Here is a 22,444-nt window from a genome sequence, read left to right on the forward strand (position 1 = left end):
AATGAACCCCTTGCTGCCCTAAATAATACTACTGAAATGAAGAAAGCTTTGGGGAAGGGAAGCGCAGATTGCTGTGTGTGGAAGGGCTGTAAAACCCATCTGGTGCTACTGGAAACAATTATTCAATTCTATATGTATGCCTTTTGCGCAAGGCTCTAGTTGGCAAATACTGGAGCTTTAGTAAAAAAAAATCTAGAGTAGATCCCACAAGCCTGAAGTCTGCCCACTCCCGTTTTGTTGCCTGACAGAAATTCGCCAGTGTCCCTCACCATCACTCAATGCACCATCTATTTTAACCCCAGCTTCAGGGATTCAGGGCTGTGGGCTGCCCAGTCTAAAGTTGAGGTGGGTGGGCTGGGAGGGATCCAAAGCAGAATGCGAAGGCCATGTTTGTTTGCTTTCAAATCACTGCAAGCGGAGGCTAGGAAAGCTTCTCCCCATTACTGGGCGACCACCTTCCTCTCGGGCAAAATGGCTCTATCCCCAAGGGAGGCTGAGCGCACCTTCCCTTCTTCTCGGAACCAGCGGGAAACTGAAGAAGGGGCGGGGCAGCAGGAAACTTGCGCGCGCAGCAGGGTCGGCGGCGTGGGAGGGGCTAGGCCAACGGCCCGAAGTGCACGTGCCTCTTCCCGCCAACGTAGCGCCGCCAGCCAATGCCCGCGCGAGAAAACAACCAATAGCGAGAGGGAGCAGCCGCTGCTGTAAACATGTTTCTCCCTTTCCTCCTTCACACACGCACATGCATATATAAATAAACGCACGCGCCGACGTTATCCCGTGGCCGAGCGCGCCACCACAAAACTTGCCACGGCTCCCTCCACAAGGGCAAAAACAAGAAAGCATCCGGAAAGTTGGGCAACGTGGCGCGCTTCCTCCCCCCCCTCCCAACTCCCCTCACGTGCGCGCCTGGGTGCGTGTTTTAGTTTTTCCAATTCTCCTCACGGAAAGCTGCTCTCTTTTGTTTTCCTCACAGTTGTACTTTTTTTTTCTTCCTTCCTTAACTACTTGAAGAAAGACAGTGGTGGTTGGTGGTGGGAGGAAGCACAACTTTGGAAGGGGTGCCCCCCCACCTCCTTTTTTATTTTTTTTGCCTCGATTTGGAACAGGGAAGAGAATCAATCAATAAAGGCGGAGCGGCGACCGCGGGAATAAAAGTGGTGGCAGGAGAAGGTGAGTGCGCCTCTATTCTTTCCCTCCCCCTCCTTCCTCAGTTTCTACCATTTGCTTCCCTAGAGGGGGTCTTCCCTGGTGTATGTGGGGGACATCCCTCTCCCCCCCCTAAACATCACCGCCCCTTGTCTAACGCCGCTTTCCTTTAAAACAGCCCCCACAAGCGAGTCTCCTGCTCCTCCTCCTCCTCCTCCGGAGGCAAACATGCCCAGGAGCCCCCGGCTCAGCTGCTGACGAGGAGGCCCGACGGCGCCTTGTCTGGCGCGCGCGCGGGGGGGGGGGCGAGGTCCGTTCCGCGTCCGCGGAGCTACCGAAACCCATTTTGCCCTTCGCGTCACGGGACGAGGTCCAGGCGCAGAGAGGGCGGGCGGGCGTGTGTTTGTGTGCACGGCAGAAACACGCGACATTTTGCCGAGAGGGGGACGAGGGCGAGGGTGGTTGGACTCGGCCGGGACTTGGTGCCCCCCGCCTCAAATCTCTTGCCTCCCTCCAGGTGACCTCGCCTCGTTATTTGCCCCTTAACGGGGGGCGAGAGGAAATCGAGGGGCGTCCAGGGAAAAACAACCGCAAAACTTTTCGCCTCGTTCTCTCTCCTGAATCCCCACTTCGCCGGGGCGATTCTGTCTCGGGTTTCCTTCCTCGGCTTCTTATGCCATTATAACAAACGTGACATACCGGTAAGAGAAATCAGGCGGTCGCTTTTGATCTCGCTGCGCTGCTCGTCGCCGTTGCTTTCCGGGTTTCTGTTTCAAAGGCTCGCCTTCGCTCCGGGTCCCCCCTGGGCGAGCTGCTCGACCCGAGCCAGGGCGGTGTGGTGTTTCAGCTCCGGGGAGAGAGAGAGGGGCACGGTCTGGGTGCGGGGTAGGGTAGGGTTCTCCCCCCCTTCCCTTTCTTGACCGCAAAAAAGTGTCTTGAAAGTTTCGATGCGAGGGCTGGTGTTGTGCAACTTGCCAGCAAATGGAAATTGCACGCATGGAGGTCGTAGAATTAAGAAAGTCGCTCTGCGAACGGTTGGAATTGATGCCAACTTTTTGGGAACGACCGTAAACTGTTTTTCTTTCCCCTGGACTTGGATTGTAGAGCTTGGATCTGGAATATATATTACTCTGCTCCGTTGAAGAGCCTGGGACTTCCCAGCCTCTGTCTTAGGTTCTTTTTTTTTAAAGCAACATCGCATTTGGGTTGTTTTTTTAAAGGATATAGTTGCTGTACAGGCTGGCGCAAACGTAAAATACAGATAGATTTCTAGGCTAGTAGAAAGGTACTGAGCTCAAGCGGCTTTTTGTTTGTTTGTTTCTCTCTCTTTCAGAAAAACCGAGTGTGCATGTAGGCTTAAAAGTACACAAAGCAGCTACTGCTTTGTTTATGTGGTGCTGGTGGGGGGTGGGTGGGGGCGAAGGAACTTTCCTGATCTCAGGGAGTATCGTGATCTTCACTTAGGTGTAATAATCACTATAACGGGGCTTATGTTTTGCTCTGAAACCACTTCCACGTGGAGAGGTCTGGTGTGTATGTACATACTTGAAGTAATAGAATTCTCAGTGTTCGTCCCAGTGGGCTTTTGGCCATTAGTTTGACTTTCTGCCTGTCATTAGACACTCCCAAAATCTGCTATAAAAGACCTGAAGGATAGCTTTTTGCTTTATGGTTGCATGGTATGTTGTTTTAATGTTCTTTTTCTCTTACCTTGAGGCCGTTGAATCATTGGTGGGGAAATGTGAATTGGTAAAATATGTCTACATGCAAACTTCCATTGTCTGCTTTTTTTAATCTGATGATCGCCTTACCTTTGCATCAATTTCATTGTCATGCATTGAAAAACCATTGGCATATGAAGTGCTGCTTTTCCAGTGAAGATTCAGGGATTGGCAATGGGGTTTTGTCTACCTGTGAGAAAATTACTGGTATTGAAATCTTACATAATTGTCATTTGTTTGATAGTTTACCCTGGGGTCAAAGTTTTTAAAACAAAATGTATGTTGCTTTTATTCCACAATCGCCATGAATAGAAGTTTGCAGAGAATATCCCATTACCATTAGTAGTTCACATATCTTTAATATGGAATTAAATTTACTTTGAAAGATAGTGTTTTGATCAAAATACATTTTTGATACATTTACTTGTTAATATGGTTAATTAGAGTAAGAAAGTACATCATAAGTTGATTCAAATTTGATGTGTCCTATATACTCCCTTCTTTCTGATCAGATTTTTAAAGAAAGAAATTGTGGAGTTCTAAGCCAACTTTTCTTTGGTTTACGAGCACTGCTTTACTTTCCCTCAATAAAGCTGTAGTAAAGGCACATAGGTTTTGTATATCAGTGCCATACTTCATTCTCGCTGCATTACACCGAGAATAAAAACTTTCTCACTTATTTTGACATAATTTTATTCAGTGCTTTATTATCTATCTTTGAAAGAACAAGCTCATATATAAAATAATCTCTAGCACTTCTATTCTGTTTATATTGCAATGGAACTTTAAGCCTTGCCACAAAATAAAAGCCACATATTTACAGATGTGTTATGGGTGCAATTAGTAATGTAATACTTTTTCCCTATTGCTTTGAAGTATACTAGCATATATTCAGTGTATGCTTATTTCATCTGGCACAATGTTTTTGAACCCTTTGTTCCTGTGCAATAGAAACCTGTTTTGACAGTAATTGACAGAGAGCTCATGGACAGAATTCTAGGTCATGCTGCCATACTATTCTTGAGTTTCTCAGTAGTATAGCTCACAATGATTTATTACATAAATTCATTAGAGATGCATATTTAAATCTGCATTCCTAAGCACATACTCTTGGTAGTTCTCCTGATATCTGTGAAACTTACTTTTAAATAAACGTTTTTTAGGATTGGGGATCACAACATCTTTTTAGGCCATTGATGCAAATTTGAGATGCAAACATGCATAACTACAGTATTTTGTTGTAGTTGCAGTTAAATGGTCACATATCAAATGCGCCATCTTGTTGCTTCTGATGGGTTGATACCATGTTACCCTGTAAATTATCATTTGTCATGTCCTCAAATATTATCATATTCTTGAAAGAGGACAACAGAATATGTAATATGTTAGTGATGTATCTTATATCGACTTCTGTAGGGCTTCTTATATTCAGGTAATGATTTTTGCCTCCTGAAAAGGAAAGTTGGTTTGGGGGTTGGGTTGATTGCTCAATCACTTATATCTGAGTATTATTTTTTGTAAAGGTTTTTATTTTAACTTTTGAAAATGAAGACTTATGAACCCTTTCTTAAAAAGCAGGTTTTCTTTTTTATATGGTGAGTTTATTTGGCATAGTTTTATATAGCAGCTGCTGATCATATTTCATAGAGCTGTTAAAGCACTTAAAACCTAAAATTAGGTACTGTCTGGTAGTAAATATTTCAAATCGTTGCTTGAAGAAATAAATGGAGAAGTGGTTCTCTAAAATCCATTGCTGAACAAAAAGCAAGTAGGATTTTAATATTAAAAATAACAATATTATTATTATAAATAACTGGGACAATTTACTTCCATATAATATGTTTTTAGTGCTCCTTTGTAAGTGACTCACTATTGAGAAATCTTAGAATGATTTCTCTGTGGTTGTTGAAAACATGGGATATTGACACTTCATTCAGTTGCAACAGCGAGCACCAATTGCACCCCTACTTCTTTTTCCCTAAAACCTTGTTGTAGAACAGAAGATTGCACATTTATCTGCTTTGTGTGATCAAAGTTTAACATGTTTCCCCAAAGTATTAACTTTTCTCACATTTCAAACTAGTGATGAACTTGGAATTTTACAAAATAGCTTCAGATAGCTAGATACTGATTTTGTTTAATTATTTAACCTTCAGTTAATAGAAATGAACTAAAGATAAATAATGTTGTGAGTAATACTCTATGTTAAAACACAATGTAGTTTCAAGCATTTTAAAAATATATAAATCCTCGATACATCGGATTTGATAACAACATCAAGCCCAGTGTAGTGTCTTACACCAATGCCACAGGCTTCAATGTGCTTTGTAGCTTCAGCCCTGCTCTCATTGCTGTCTTGGACATAATTAATAGAAAGATGCAATATACTGTGTGTGTAATTAATAGAAATATGCAATTTCCCGTGTATAAGACTAGATTTTTCCCCTTAAAAATAATGTCAAAAATTAGAGGGTGTCTTATACTTTGGGCCATTTCCCCCATTTTCTTAAATCTGAGTCTCCAAAAATAGGGGGCGTCTTATACATGGGGGGCATCTTATAGATGGAAAAATACGGTAAGTATTTAAAAATAAAAAATAAATGTTAGTTACAATTGGAAAGCAAATTGTTAATAGTGCTTTGTTAAAAATTTATAGCACAAATACATTGATACTTTGTGACTATTTTACAGTTCAATCAGTGATTTGAATGTAAACAAAGCAGTTTTACTAAGAACACATCATTTTTGTCTTTTTAAAAAAGAGTATTGTATAAATGATAGCTCAACTCTAACCTTTCCCTGTCAATGAAAAGTGCTAATTGAATATGCAAGTTTTGACATAATAGTTTAGATTGATGCTTGAAACTTTCAGCCTTTCTGTCCTTTTTAATTGTTCTTCAGATTTCATACCAGTATTCTGAATGGAACTATAAGGCTGCAATTCTATACCAGTTGTATACAATTCTATGCCTGAGATCCTCATTTAAATCAAGGGGACTTATTTCTGAGTAGAGAATTGTGTTGTTAATGTCTTATAAAATAAACATTGTTATTAAAGATGAACTTTATATTTTAACAAATTAATTTTTTAAGAGATCAAAAAGGTATTAATATTTTGTAGTGAGTAAAGATTACAGTGTATGAACACAATCCAATAGAAAGTGTTCAAGTTAAAATTTGGGAATTGTATCCCAATCCTATCGTCACTTGCTTAGGAGTAAACCCTATTGAGTTCAGGAGGACATTTCTTAGTAGGCATGCTTAGGATTCATTTTCAATCATAACTGGGGTAGACTCACTAAAATCGACTAAGAATGAGCTAGTTGGATACAAGCCTTGTTTAGCAGAGACTGTGTTTTGGCAAACCATTTGTGTCCAAATCTGTTCTGAAGACAGTTTGAAGTGCTTTACATACTAACTACTTTGCCGTTTAAGAAATACAGCCATCATTCCATTGATGGTTTTATCTGTCATGAAAGAAGAATAGGCCATATTTATCATGACAGGAATGACCAAAAGTGAGTCTTATTCTTGTGCCCTGCTTTCTTTTCCTTTGCTGCAACCACGTGAAGAAAACAATGTGTCTGCTTCCATTTTAGATTAACCACAGATTAGCTTTATGTCCAAATCCTAAAGTGTGATTAATCTTAATTACGGTTTGTTGAACCAAGCAAGCTTCATTGCCAATGGTTTTAAATTGGCTTGTTTCAAACAAACCATAGTTAAGATTAGCCACACGTTGGGTTTAGTCATAATGCTAAACTGCAGTTAATGAAATGGAAGTGAAAACATCTGAATGTCTCATGACCATGCCAGAGGAGGAGAAGAGTGGGGCCACACCTTGTCACAATAAACCATGGTCCATTGTGATCTCCAAATTCAGCCAGTTACTTTGATTTATAGCCTTATATAAGTAAATATGTTTATAAAAATACATTTGCAACACTTTCTATATAGGGCTGTAATATAAAGTATTGAAGGTTATTTTCATTTGTTGCTTTAAAAGTTTAGACCTCTTACTGTGCAAATTATGCATGTTTTGTCTAAGTACTATTTGATTTTTTTCTCACTTTTAATGCAGGTTGTTAGATTGGTGTTCTTTGTATATAAATGTTTTTTGCATAATCTGACAACATAATTACAGCAGGGTTGGGTATTTTTGGAAACTCATCCAGTTGCTTTGTGAGTGCTCTGCTAAGTTAGTTGTGACTGATATATTTTTTTTCTTACTGTATTACAACTCATCAGAAAAAGTAGGAAAATTGATTTGGTTTTCCTACTAGGTAACAATCTCTGAATTGCTGCACGTATACTAAAGATGTTTCTGCCCTGTATCTTTCTTTCTCTTTTTTTTAGTGGATAGTAACTAGCATATTACATTAACTCCATATGAAGCTATAATAGGACGTTTCATTACAATGAAAGATCTATATTTCATATTTTTAGTCAAGTTTAGAATAGTGGACTAGACTTTTTGATACCTATAGTTGTTCATAATTAACTTGAATAATGTGTTGCATCAGTTGGAACCTATATTGTTACGTTTAAATTTATGTTCCCAGTAGTGTAAAGTGTTATGCCCTTAATGTTTAAGTGAAAATAAAAAAAAGAGCAAATATATTAATAAATCTATAGGTTATGTTACAAAGCACAGCACACAAAGTTCTACTCACCCGTGGGAGCGTTCCTCATGCACACTACATTTTAAAATTAAGGAGACTTTCAAAAGTAGTTTCTGATGAAGGTGTAGTGAAGTAAAAAAATCCCATTGCATGTCCCTGAATCTTTGAATGTTTCTATAAAGTAGTTCTTCGAATCTTTGCCATTATTAAATCCAGAAACACCTACCTCAATAAGTAATGACATTGTTAATCCAGGTCCTAGTGAAGGAAGGCAGAAGCGTTGATATTGGTGTAGGCAGCCAACTGGATATAACCTGGATTGGTTAATTAGGGTGTAATTTGGAAAAATAGTAAATGGGCATACTTCTTTTAAATATAGTATTTGTATATGTCACTTAGTATAAAGTATACTTAGCATATAAAACTGCCACGGCACCAGAAAACTACTTTTCCACACCAGCCATCTGCGGTGGGTGAATTGGCTCTGTGTGCACCAGAGTTCCTCTGCCTTTAAAGCATTCTGTACTCAAAACAATAGGAGAGGAAACTCTGTATGTGAATAGTGAGTGACTGTACATACACATCTTCTCTAATAATGATGTTGGCATGCATAGCATCTTAATGAATACAGGGAAGCTTCATGGGGTTCCTGAATTGTGGGGCACAATTGTCTATAGCTATACAAGGCTGTGATAGTACAGTATGGACCTCAAAAAGTCGTTCTAGTTAAAATATGAGGTCTTAATTTGGTTTTGGTTCCTTTCTGCTGACCCTCTATGAAGTTTTAAACTCTTGGGGTTCTAGCCAATGCTATCTATGTGACTTCTTCTCACACAATGAGACTTCACTTTCCTCCCCTTCCTGCAGTCCTAGGTGTACCCTTAAAATCTACTCTGGGGTGTTGGGAGAAAGGAAAGTCAAGTCCTGTTGCACAAGTGGAAACCACTCTCTGTGTTGGATTATGCCATTGGATTTAGTTGTATGTAAAGAATAATGTTTATATTGAACATCATTGCCCAGCACCATATTTCTTTGAAGATTTATGATAAACTGTTGTTTGTTTGTTTTTTAAAGAATAATGCTATAGGTGCTCAGGAATGTGATAAATTATTTTACAAACCAGCTTTGTAGGTTATGATGAGTCTACAGACTCTATTTTTCAGCAACTTAAACTATTTTTGCCCACAGGTACACACAGTGAGGATCATTGTACGTATTATGGGCCATATAAACTACCTCTAACCAAATTTCCGTTTCACTTTCAGTGTCCTATGCAGCTCTGTTAAAGGGTCTCTAGCATGTCACGGGGACGCGGGTGGTGCTGTGGTCTAAACCACAGAGCCTAGGGCCTGCTGATCAGTAGGTCGGCGGTTCGAATCCCCGCAATGGGGTGAGCTCCCGTTGCTCGGTCCCTGCTCCTGCCAACCTAGCAGTTCAAAAGCACGTCCTGGCAGGAAGGTAAACGGCGTTTCCGTGCGCTGCTCTGGTTCGCCAGAAGCGGCTTAGTCATGCTAGCCACATGACCCGGAAGCTGTATGCCGGCTCCCTCAGCCAGTAAAGCGAGATGAGCGCCGCAGCCCCAGAGTCATCTGTGTTTGGATCTAATGGTCAGGGGTCCCTTTACCTTTAGCATGTCACAAGGGCCTTTTCTTGGAAGCTCTGGGTGCCGCAATGAGGAGGGGGCAGAGAATTCCCTTTACACAAATGACTTTGTGCTCATCCTCCATTAGTTACAACTCAGTACCTTCTGGTGGACACTCAAAATAATTGAAGTGCACACCTTAAAATGTAGCATGCAAATATGTCAGGATATTCTTACCATCGAAGAAGACTTGACAGAGAGCTGGGATTAGGTGTTATGCAATTTATTGTCAAGGATACATTTGGAGGCAAATTTGGGTTTGCTGCTTTGTAAAATAGCTGCCCCCTGTAATGCCTGGTTTAATAGCTAAAATATGTCCTTGAAGTACAAGAAAAATATTTCTCCTACAATCTTTAAGTCTGAAAAGCTATTGTCTATACATAGCCTCTGACTGACTACCGCCTAAAATTCTAGTAGGCTACCTGCCAAGTCAGGTTGAAGCAGTGGCTGTATGCTAAATGTACTCAGATGCAAGACTGAGAAACAGTCTTACTCATCTTGTTTTACTTTTTTTTCCAAGGCTGCACTTCCGTTTTACAGGTAAAATTGGGCTGGGGCTTAGAACAAAATTCAATTTAAAATTGCTGCGAGTGGTGTCTGCATACTGTTTCCTAGTTTCATACGGCAAAATACTAATTCTCCAAATGGAATGACTGTAAAATATCCAGTTATTAGAATGGCGGATATTAGAACAGCAGGTTATTGAAGAATCCATTGAACTGGTTTATTGTAATCACCTCATTTTTATGTACTGTAAAATAATGTTTTGTATTTACCCCCCAGTGAGCTATTTTGTTCCAGTCTTATCATGTTTTATGTTTGTACAAAGAAATGATGATAATAGTCTTGTGCTTTGTTATTGAAAAATAAAAAGGGAAACACAAAAAGCAGGTTATTTGTATTTATTATGAATACAAGTTTACATGTTTATCTCCAAAATTACAAATCCAAAACATGTAAAATAACTTTTATGGTCAGTGGTTTAGACCACAGTGCCACTCGCATCCTTTATGGTACTAACACCCAGTGCAGAAATACATATTGTGAGTTGGAAAGTTTACAAATAATCTTCAAATAAGCTTGGTATATATCTTTGATGGTTGTCTTCTTTATTGTTAAGGTTTTTTTATTAGAAGTATTTGTTCTACGATGGTCTGCGGGATAGACTGTATTGGTTCGGTAGTTTAGAGGCAAAATAGTCTTTGCATTTGGACATGATGCAAAATAATGTCTTAGTGTCAGCTATCAGGCATGCTTGCTCCTCCCTTTGTTTCCGGCATGGCTCCGTTGGGGAGATCAGTAGTTGTGCATTAGATTAATTGCAGATTTGTCATGATATTCAAAGACTAAATATATAAATATTTAATTTTTGTAACTGACATTTCATGGCCACATCCCAGGTGATAATTGAATATAGATGAATAAAAAACAAGAATGTGAGTGTGATATGTAGAAGTGGCAGTAGTGATTAAACAATACTGTCCATAGGTATTTCTAAGTCATTTTTTTTAGGAATGGCAACTTGTAGCACAGCTTTCTACATCGTTCTACAATTGCAAATACAAGTTGAAAGACAGAAAAGGAATAAATTAGCTGAAATACTCTAAATCTGGTTGTAAAATCTTCCCAGTAGTATACCTGCCTATTGTTAGTTACACAACTATGTTTAGATGTAGAAGGAATATAAGGTATGCAGATTTGCGTGTTGTTAAATGTAAACAAAACACATAATAGATTTTATGCTCTATTGTGTGTCGAGGTCCCCAGGTCCACCCCAATAACTCACACATCACACAGAAGTTTTTGTTTAAGATTTTTGGCATAATTTTGGCCACAACTTTATTAAAATACAAAATTGTGAGTGGTTGCGTAGGCATTGGTTGCAAAACACATAATAGATTTTATGCTCTATTGTAGCAATTTATGAACACAATGCTAATATGAGAATAATGAGGGGGGCTGATGTAGAAGAGGTACTGTGGACAGGAGTTCTGCATACAGACCAGGATGAAAGAAGAACACAGTGAGGCACCAAGTTATGTTTTGTTTTGCTGGGCATATTATTCAGTGATAATATTGAAGCAGAACGCTCTTCATTTTGTGAATGATATTGAAAGCTCATTGCTGTTTTTTTCAGGGAAGGGGGCCACAATTCACCTAATGAGTCTGTCAGCAAAAGCACTTCACAAGGACTTCCACTTGTGGGAGTGTAACCCCCCTTCCCCACAATTAACATCCCTAGAAAATGGCATAAAGTTAGTTTGGATGGAATATACACTGTTTGCTTCCACAAATTTCTGCCTATTTGGCAGGCAAATACAGCAGCATACTGTTAGCGATACAGACACTGTATAAGGAATAACAACTACTTATTTGTGGATATTTATTTTGTAGTATTTTTACTTGAATGGTCAAACTGTTTTTGTTTGTTTGTTTAGCTTAACTGTTTTAAACAATTGTTATTTTACTAATTAACAACAAATGAACTTCTAAAACAAAATTCATACTGTTTAGTGTGTGCATGTCTACGTTTCTTCATGATTTGTTGTTCGGATGAAGTGAATCATTTTGGTGTGTACAGCTAGATTGAAAAGTAATGTTGCATTTTGCAATTTGCAAATTGGCTTGTACAGTATTTTGTAACTGGGAGATAATGAAACATGTTTTCAAAATGACAATTGTTTGGAAGGAATCTGGCATGTGTCCTTGTTAGCTGCTTTTCTGACCAGAATACCCTGTGTTTAGTTGATTTGGAAGGGATTGGAGTGTAAAGGGATTGTAAACTTAACATACTATACCTAAGTGGGGTCTACAATCTTTATTCTTATCAGTGCTTGGGGGCTTCCCACATATTTGTTTAATTTCCATTTGTTTTTATGGTTATTGTTATTGTACATAATATCTCTTTAAAATACTGTGGAATGGATAGTCATTTCCTTAGTGTTTTCAGATTCTTTATCAGAAATGAAAATGTCGCACCCACATTAACAAACAGACTAATCCCCAGAATTTTCACAATGTTTTACTTGAATCTGGAGTATTGCAGATCGATTAGTGGATTGCCATAAGGAAGGCTACAAAACTTTGGATAACAGAAAAAAATAGGGCATGACTTTGAGATCATTTAAACTTAAATCTTTAATCTTAATTACTTAATTAATGATCTTGCTTATTTTTAGTGGATGGGGTTCAGTTGGATCTGCTCTTTTATCTGTATTATTGATGTATTAAGTTGCTTTATTCTTGTTTTTTAAGTTAGTAAGTTGCTTTGAATTCTTTCTTTCTTTTAAAAAAGTGACTTAATAGATAATAATAAATGCTAACCCATAGAATAGGGACGCGGGTGGCGCTGTGGGTTAAATCACAGAGCCTAGGACTTGCCGATCAGAAGGTCGGCGGTTTAAATCCCAGCGATGGGGTGAGCTCCCATTGCTCGGTCCCAGCTCTTGCCCACCTAGCAGTTCGAAAGCACGTCAAAGTGCAAGTAGATAAATAGGTACCGCTCCGGCGGGAAGGTAAACAGCGTTTCCATGTGCTGCTCTGGTTCGCCAGAAGCGGCTTAGTCATGCTGGCCACATGACCCGGAAGCTGTATTGGCTCCCTTGGCCAATAAAGCGAGATGAGCACCGCAACCCCAGAGTCGGTCACGACTGGATCTAATGGTCAGGAGTCCTTACCTTACTTACTAACCCATAGAATATGCAACGATCTGTATGGTAAAAAAATGTCTGAATTGTCAGATTATTGTATTAGAAAGGGGTGCCCCATCTCAGACTTCCCAGTCTTTAACCCAATGCTTTGCCCCATTAAAGTCACTTATAGTGGTTTGCTTGACTGAGGTTCCATACACTACTATATGGATTTTTTTCACTTTCATAGGGTCTCCAAAACACACTTAGGGATACTGCCTGAAAGAGCCTTAAATGAAAAAAAGCAAACCTCTGGCATAGGGCTGGGCGATATATCAATTATATTGTCCAAAACTGGTTTGAAGTTTATATTGTGATACTGGTTTCATAATTTTTGACCTGGCAAAATGTTGCAAATCATGATTGTGTGTCTGTGTGTGTGTGTGTGTGTGTGTGTATGCGCTATGCAAAAATCTGATACAGGAAAAACTCTGAAGCCAGCCAGTGCCTCTACATAGCTCCATCCTTATTCAGACACCTTGAAATATTGATATATTGTGAATGTTTAGCTGGTGGTATATCACAATGTTGAAAACCAGATGTTGTCCACCCCTGTTCTGGTAACATCTCCAGAGTGTCTTCAGTGATCTCATGGGAAATGGAGTGCCTGGAGTGTGGGGTGGTGATGATGGGGGACCCTTCCCCAAACCTTTCCCTTCTGCAAGTGTGCAGGTCTGAGAAGCGACAAAAAGTGTTAAATAGTGGCTAAGAAGTTTTTTTGCTTTGTTTGTTGGACTTTTTACCTTCAGGGAAACCTTGAGGATGGGATCCAGTGTAGCACTAAGTGGAAATCAGCACAAGGATTTCTGCTTACATAACAGATCACCCTCCCCATTTTCTCCCCCAGTGCACAATGTAAGTGTTCTAGAGGTTTCCCCAATACCCAGGAGCAGATTTGGAGAGAGTGCTGGGTGCTTGTAGTGGGAGGAGACAGTGGAAAGTCCAGTTGCACTAGTGGAAATCCTTGTATTCATAATACGTGTTCGTTGAATACCATCCTGTATGTCATGATGTGCTCAGCTAGTATGAGCCAGCTGCTCTATGTTCTCTAAGAGGACAGGTACTGGATGAAGTCCTTGAAGGCAGTTGATTTGTGGGTAGGTTTTTTGATGGAGGACCTATTGGGTTGGAGAGATGGTGAATCATTCTAATCTCTTTGGGTATGGTTCCATCTTAGGAAATTCACAGGTAGGGAAAGATGGAAAGAGGCAGAACCATGTTTTTGTGTTTTCAGGTTTGAATCCCTGCTGCTAATTTTCAACTGTTGATATTAGTGTCAATGCTCTCCGTGGGGAATTGGGATACCCATAGTAAATTCCTTCTGCGGGCGCAGTCTGGTAATATTCAATGTCTTGATAGACTTCTTGGCAATTTATGCTGGGTTTTTTGTGCACAAATTGGTCACAACTTTTCAATAATCTGCTCAAGAAATTATAGCATAGTTCAGTCATCCCTTATCTTGGAGCTCTTTCTGAATAACATTTGATGTGTCCATACATATCTCCTTCTGGCTTCTGCCTCAGAGTGCTGTGTTCCCAGCTTGTGCTGCTGTACTTCTCAGTTGGACCATTTCCATTTTCCATATTGTTGATGATTTGTCAGTTTTGGTCCTATTTTCCCCTTCTACATTTCTCAAAAGAGGAATACACAAAAGCTCATGGTAGTGGCTATGGTGGCATACTGAATCTTGTGGGAATATAAAGGACTACCAGCTTTATTGCACTGTTGGTGAATGAAGAGCAGCACACTAGGGTGAAAAAGTTTCCACTGTAGTCTGTCCTCCACCTCCACCATCCTGCTCCTGACTGGAGTGGTGGGGCCTTTATGCCTAAACTGAATGATTAAGCTTGTGCTGGATTCATGAATGCATGAATCTAGGGTGAGCGCCACTCTCTGTTGGCCTGTTGGATGGTCCCTTTTGTCCTGGTCCTAGCACAGGCAGGAACTGGTCTTTCCTGAAATGTGAGAGCTGGGAAAAATGAAGATGATCATTGCCTTTCTCTATTATTTTTACTTTCTTAGCTTTTAAATTGGACTGTATAGTTTGATATGTTGATAGCTGGTATTCAAATGGATGAAATATGTTCCACAGCAAGGTTTAAGGAAAATATTATTAAATGCATTTGTTGATCAGGAAGTTAGAAGCCCTCTTCATCAAGTGTTTAAAAAAGAAAATCTTGGGACATAAAACACTTCATCAACCTTAAATCCACATCTGCAGAAACAGATGCCTCTCTTCACACTAACTTGTCTGCAAGTTTAAAATGTTTTACAATCATTTTAAAAGTAGTTAAAAACACTCACTGCATAATCGGGATACAGCAGTTCCCGCCCTCTGTTTTTAATCTGATTCTATCAATGGAGTAAAGAATGAAGGTTGATTTGGCAACTAGGTTATGGCCTCATAAACTCAATGAGCTTACTATTATCCCTTAATTTTATATATTATGTAAAGGGAGAATTCTACCCTTATTAGATTAATTGAGTTCTGTAATATTTTACAAATTAGAGAAACTATGCTAAAAAAAAAAGAAGGCAATCTGCATGAGTGCTGTTATTTAATTCTGCATTTGTAATAGCATTCAATAATTAGTTTTATTCTGATTTGTAAAAAAAATAAATATTTATTTATTAACCAACTCCTTCCCTGAGGCCATAAAAGTGCTGCACACTTGGGTTCTGCATGATATCAGTATTATAGAGAAATATTTTAAACATTTATAATTTTGATTACTGGTAACTTTAAAGTTTGAAGCAACATGAACATTGACAATGGAAATAAGCTATGCTTTTGAATCGGCGAGGCAGAACTTAGTAGGAGACAAACAGTAGAGCAATTAGAAAATTGAAAGGCAGAGGGCACTGCTTTCTCTTTTGTAAAAGTTTTATAGAAATGTGGAGGCTGCAGATGACATCAGTTTCTACCTTTTGCTTCTCTGTGACCTGATATAATTGCTAGCTTACAGCTTGGCTGACCATTGGGGCCTGAGCTGAAGGCTCACACATTTTCCCCTCCTTCCTCTGTACTCTCCAGCAATTTTCTTCACTTTGTTGTTTACAAAAATAATTTTTCTCTGATCGAGCTGAACAACAACAACAACAAAAGGTTTGCACAAATGACTGCAAACCAGAATTGGGAACCTTGGTTTTCACAAGGGGAGGAGGAAATAGGAAGTACTTATATGCCATGGTTTGCAATTCTGTATGAAGTGAGTCAGTCTGTGGGTTAGAGGCAAATATGCAACGGTAAGGGAAGTTGATAGGCAATGCCAATGGGCAAAGTAGGGTGTGCTGACATTTTATTGGTTACCTTGCTTTACTAATCAAATACCAAGTCTCATTACCCATTGCAGCATTCACAGTTAAACACTTCCATGTACAATGCTTGGCTTGCTGTTCAGAACGTGTGTGGTTTTGTAAAATAGACATGACCAACTCCCAGCATATAATTTCTGAGTTACAGAGCAGGTAGGTTTAATAAGTATTATTTCCAGTTTTCCACAATTTACATGCTTTGCCCACTTTTTCCTGTAGAATAGTTGAGACGGAAGAAGGGAAGAAATGTATTCAGGTTATGTAATGGATATGCAAGTCTTCAGTCAGGCATTTAGTGTCGCCAGTCCCATGCTGTGGAACACTCTTCCAGCAGTTGTTCAGCAGGCATCCTTGCTTTTGACTTTCAGACATTTCTGGGAGACTTTTTATGCTGACAGACCTATGGAGTGGCATATTTTTTTATCTTGAGTTGCCAGTCATTTTTATGCTTATTCTGTATTGCTTTTAAAGGTTGTTACATTGATGTACACCGCCTGACATTTTGCAAGAAGGAGGTATCTAGGTGTTGTTTTTAAAAAAATATATATATAAATAAGCATCTTTCACTTTCATGTAAGCAGCAGACATCACAATACAGTAACCAATAGTACTTATTATCTCTCCATTTCACTTGTTACACTATGAGTCATATGTTAAACTCCGAAAGAGTAAAATTCTCAAGTGGGGACATAGCAACTTCCTTTCACATAAAGAATTGTTATTTGTCTAAAAGTGTTGCCATTGTGAAAAATTAACAGTTACCATTTGGGGCAAACTGTGAATACAAAAGAGAGATTCTATCATTTAAAAAGAAGTGTGAAATTAGACTTATTAAAATTGCAGCAGTGCATATATCTTCCCCCTCTGCTTTCACAGGTTGGCTTTTTAAAGTGATTTGTTGACTATTAACATTTGGAAAATAGGAAACTGTATAACATCTTTTTTAGGAAGTGAACAAATGAATGCAGGAATCTAGAATCCTCTTCATGAATCCATCTGAAAAATATTACAGTACCCACACAATATTTTCTATATGTGTTAATGTGATCCCTTTAAAAAGTCAGCGAGTTAGCACAAAATCCTAGATTATATTTCTTGGCAGGGGAGTGTAATAAAGCTGACTATCCTTGTAGTTTTGATGTCTGCCTCATATTTTTGCTGGTTCATTCCAGAATGGTATCTGCAAAAGGTTCCTGCTAAGGGCTAGCATTTACATTTTAAAAAAAATTGCATTTAAGGTGGAACTCTATTTTACACTTGCCATGGGCTTACCACTGAGAATGGCTGGCAGGCCAGTCTCAATTCCTCCCCCTCCCCATGACATTTAGACAACTGTGTCACTTACCTACATTTTCCCACAAGCAATAAACAATAATTTAGATGTAGAACCAGGAGCTGTACAGCATTATCGTGTTACAGTATGAGTAGATTGGATTATGTCTAATGTTGGTCGTACTCTTGAGTAGACCCATTGAAATAAATGTAACCTCAGTTTGGGGTGTGTGCTGAGTTTCACTTAGTTAGATATTACCCAGAATATCCAGTTCAGCAGTGCAACTCAGAAACAAAGTTCAATAGGACTTACTTCCATATACGTATTTCAGCCTGGGAAGGGAGGGGGAGTAAAATGCGGGACTTGTTATCAGTGACGGTCCAGTATTCAGCTTAACATCTAATTCTGCCCTTAGACATTTTCAAATCTTTTTAGCTGCTGTATTTAAAATGATACTTATTGTTGATGTGAAAGAATTGCTATGTGTGCATATCAGTGACTTCCCAAAGGAGCTGGTTTCTAACAAGTTGTGCATGTTATAATGAAGTGTTTTGTTTGTGAATGTAAAACCAAAATAACACTTTGCTTACTCTTTTTTTTAGGACATCCAGTTACAATTAAAAGGGAAGTTACTTCTCTTTGGAGGAAAAGAAAACTGAGTTACCTCCATGGAAGACACTCAGGATTTAAATGAACAGTCAGTAAGTAAAAAATTGTTTAAATAAACTCATTAATTTTTCCTATGTGCTGTGTTCAAAAAATTTTTTCATTTTGCAGTATGTTGTTAGAATTGGTATGTAGCTGCTTGTTATAAAGTAGGGTAGAACTTGAAGTTCAGTGTGTAAGAAACACTGATATATGTGTAGAAAGCTCTAATGTTTGGCTTGGGTTACTGTTCAGATACTATTGAAAAGTTGCCTGGAGTCACCCCCATTTCACAGTGGGAGGGGCTTCCTTGAGCCAATGAGAAACAATGCATACTATGCTAGTTGTGCAGGCAGTGCATATCTTATGGGGTAGGGAAAAGAGCTGTCTGGTCCAAAAACAGAGGGAAGCACATTGCATCACACTCAGCAACCTGATGTACGTCCCCTTAGGAAATGGGACATTTCCCCCAAAGTGTGGGTGTGGGTGATGTTGGTTGATATAGTGGCCTCTGAAATGATTTCCTGTTTCTAAATGACATGGAACCTGCCAACATTGAAAAGACAAGCCTTCCTTTTTTTTTCAACCTTGGGAACTGTGCCGTTTGTGCCTAGATAAATTGGTGTCTGGGTAGTGACCAGGAGTGGCTGGCTTCCACTACTACACAGGATTTGTTGAATCTGGCCCTATATCTTTAGAGGTGATCTAATGTGAATAGTGAAATATCTTGTACAGTCATACCTCGGGTTACAGATGCTTCAGGTTGTGTTTTTTTTGGTTATGGATCCGCCGAAACCCGGAAGTACCGGAACGGGTTACTTCCAGGTTTTGGGGGTTGCACATGCGCAGAAGCGCTGAATTGCAACGTGTGCAGGTGCGCCGCTGTGGGTTGCGAACGTGCATCTCGCACGGATCACGTTCGCAACCCGAGCGTCCACTGTACTTATACTTTATATGAACTGGGTTCTTGTCTTAACTGGAAGTATGAAACATTTTTATTCTGAAGTAAATTGCTCTGGTACCATAAAAGGAACAGGATTCATTCATAATTACAGTTGTACCTTGGTTCTCGAACACCTTGGTACTCATACGTTTTGGCTCCCGAACACCCAGAAGTAAGTGTTACGGTTTTCAAATGTTTTCCGGAAGCTGAATGTCCGACGCGGCTTCCGCTTCAGTTCAGGAAGCTCCTGCAGCCAATCTTAAGCTGCGTCCTGGTTTTTGAACGTTTTTCAGAAGTCGAACGGACTTCCGGAATGGATTACGTTTGAGAACCAAGGTACGACTGCATTATTTTTGTATGGCTGCTCTCCAGTCTGACTCTTGAATAGGTGAAAGCCTGCCATGATGTCCACTAATGCTTAACTTTGCTCTCTTGCCCTTAAATCAATTACGCTTTTTTGAAAACTTAAAGGATCTAAGGATCTTCTTCATATGTTTAGTTACTTAAAAAGATTATATTATGTTGCATTTCCCTACAAGACACTTAATGGCATGAACACATAACCTTTGTAGCACTTCACATTTTGGAATACAGTGGTACCTCTGGATGCAAATAGGATCCGTTCCGGCACCGTTCGCATCCAGAAGTGAACGCAACCTGTGTTCACGCATCTGCACGGGTCGCAATTCGCCGCTTCCGTGCATGTGTGTGACAACATTTTGACCGTCTGCGCATGTGCAAGCGGTGAAACCCGGAAGTAACGTGCTCCGTTACTTCTGGGTTGCTCCAGCATGCCACCCGAAAATACTTATCCCGAAGCTACTTCAACCCAAGGTATGACTGTAGTAAGCAAACCATATGCCTGTGATAGAGATGTTAACTCTGTATTTTGTTTTACTTCTAAAATGTTGTTTACCATTCAGTCAACTTTTTAAAAAGAAAAATAATCTAGTGGCTAACTTCCTAGTATATTATTTCAAAAGAGGCTTTATTAGAAACTCATGTAATTTCATCCTGAAGCTTTCATATAAGGTTGCATATTTGGGTTAGTTGATTTTTAACTTAAACAATAGATTCAACTACTGTAAAATGAGAAGTTCACAGTTATATGTAGTTAAGCTTGGTTTAATTTGGTGACATGTTAAGAACAGGACATTAAAACGATGCATGCAAATTTGCTTTACTTCCATAGCAGTAGGTGAAAGGGCATATAGCCCATGTCTTGCTTTTCTTGGCCTTGCTGCTATAATCCTTATCCTCCTTTCCCAACAATACAATTTCCTTTGATATTAAAGCACTACTCGTTAAATGTTAGAAGATATCCATCTCTGTTTGGGACTGTATTGCTCCTGGAAAAGACAAAAGTGGTATCAGATTGGTTCAATATTTTGCCATACTGGCCTTGCCACTACTTTCTGCAAACCAACCCTGCAGAACCATAGTAACTGCTTGCCTTGCAGCCAAGATTACACATTTGCAGCCAAGATTACAATTCAGTCTGGAAATGGATTGGCAATTGCTGGATAGGAATCGCCTCTTTCTGGGTGAGCTCATAATCTATTGGTCTCAGAGCATTTCAAGGAAACTGAATTTGGGCAGTTTGTGGAGTAAGACTTTGGGGGTTGGGACGGGTAAAGAAAATGTGTTTGAAAGTGCTATTAGCAAAAGATTCATGACATTTCATGAATCTAATTTTTTTAAGTTCTATGTTTGCTTTGAGCATGTAATCACACAATTTGTCCATCCATCCAGTACTCCCAAAGTTTGACATGCTGTTTTGCCTTTAGATTGCTTGACTAATGTTTCATTGACATGCTGTGACTGTGATTGCTTAGCAAATAATAAAGACAGAATTCTGAGAACTTGTTATTACCACACTACATCTAATATATATTTGCCACTTGTCTACATCTGGAAAAAACGAAATTCTAACATGGCAACAGCTCACTCATTTTAACTGGTACCTTGACATTTTAGGTGCTCAAGAACTAAATGGGGTTTTTTTTTACTGTCTGACTTCTTCAAGGATTTGGGTTCCAGCCCCTTATAGCTGACCCAGTACACAAATTTACTTTGGAACTGTTCCTTTAACATAACAAACAAACATAACAAACACAACATAACTTGCAGAACATTTATGGAAACCCTTTAAGCCAAGTTTCGGGGGGGGGGGAAGGGTTATTGTATTAAAAAAAACTCTTAGAGATTATGTAGTCCCCATGATAACAGGTCTCACCTTATGACCTAACACCATTTTCTGGAGCCTTGAAAAATAAAAATAAATGCTCAGTTGGGAATTTCTGCACAGTTCCCTGTGAGCAATGTATCCAAGGCAGGAAAACAGTTTTGATTTTCACATAACTTGACAGGCCTTTTAGATGAAAAGTTCTCACTTCTTGACACAAAAATTGAAACTTGCAAAAAACCAACTTCTACTTCAAATATAAATAGGATAACATTGCTGATTTGCTTTCTTTCTTTCGCCATTTTTTCCCAGGGTGTTCTTATATATTTTTATAATACCATTAGTGTTTCCTTGGGCAATATTTCAGCCATATTGGAGGGTAGTGAAATGCCTGGTTGAAAGAGCTAGCTTTGAATGAGCCACCGTGCTGAAGTCAAGGGAGCAGAATGGAAACAGAAGTTGGTAGTTAAATTCTGTTAAACCCCATGGAACTTGTATGACCACAAAAGGAGCATGGCCCAGAACGTTTGAAGCAGGCAGGTGAAGTGTTGATGAGCAAGGAAGATTGAGGAAGCAATGAAATATGGTGCCGCATATATCATGTGTAATGTGTATTTCACCCTTACAGATGTCTTTAAACTCAGCCTGTAAGTGCAAGTAGACATTTCTTCTTGAGAATGTAATGCATATAGCAGTCAGTTGCTGGACAGTCAGATTGACTCTGGATGATATATGTAACAGATATCACTTCTGAATTCTTGAAAACCTTTACTTCTAAAAAGCTCCTTTTGCCAATCAGGAGAGAGGATGATAGTGTGTGGGCTTGGGCGAGTTAATTATCCAGCTATAGTCATATTTGCAGTGAACTTTGATACTACTATGTAACTAACGAAGTTCTTCCTTTGTTGGCCCATGCCAGTATGGCCATATTTTTTAAAGTTTTACTAAAATTCTTCTCACATGTTGGGTCCTAGTCTTCGCATGCCTTCTTTATATCTAGTTCACTTCAACAAATATTACCCTAGAGAAGGGGGAGCCAATATGGTGGCCTCCAGATATTGATGAAATCCTACGTTCATAATCTCTGACCATTGACGGCGGGCTGGGGCTGACAGGAGCTGGACTCTAAAAACATCTAGAGGGCACCATGTTGGCTACCCTTGCCCTAGGCCATCATGAAAAAAGGTTCTATTTCCAGATTCCCATAAGCTCTTATAATAGAAGCCACAATGCAAGACCTAGAGGTCTGTGGTTTATATACTG

At 39.4% G+C, this 22,444-nt stretch overlaps 1 protein-coding gene across 15 annotated transcripts in view; it reads left to right on the forward strand.

Moving 5' to 3' along the window:
* The first annotated feature begins 703 nt into the window (after positions 1–703).
* EYA4 (EYA transcriptional coactivator and phosphatase 4) overlaps positions 704–22,444 on the forward strand; it is a 114,581-nt gene continuing 92,840 nt past the window's right edge. For 5 of the 15 annotated variants that reach the window (XM_080999637.1, XM_080999648.1, XM_080999640.1 and 2 more), the window contains exons 1-2: positions 1,434–1,847; positions 18,011–18,109. In XM_080999637.1, coding sequence (XP_080855763.1) covers positions 18,077–18,109 — 33 coding nt within the window. In that variant the 5' untranslated portion in view covers positions 1,434–1,847; positions 18,011–18,076. Of the gene's footprint in view, positions 1,171–1,431; positions 1,848–18,010; positions 18,110–22,444 lie in introns of those variants that run through there. The other 10 variants (XM_080999639.1, XM_080999638.1, XM_080999644.1 and 7 more) reach the window with 6 other exon arrangements.

Source organism: Podarcis pityusensis (genome assembly GCF_964106645.2).
Source record: "Podarcis pityusensis genome assembly, chromosome: 3".
Classification (NCBI taxonomy): domain Eukaryota; kingdom Metazoa; phylum Chordata; class Lepidosauria; order Squamata; family Lacertidae; genus Podarcis; species Podarcis pityusensis.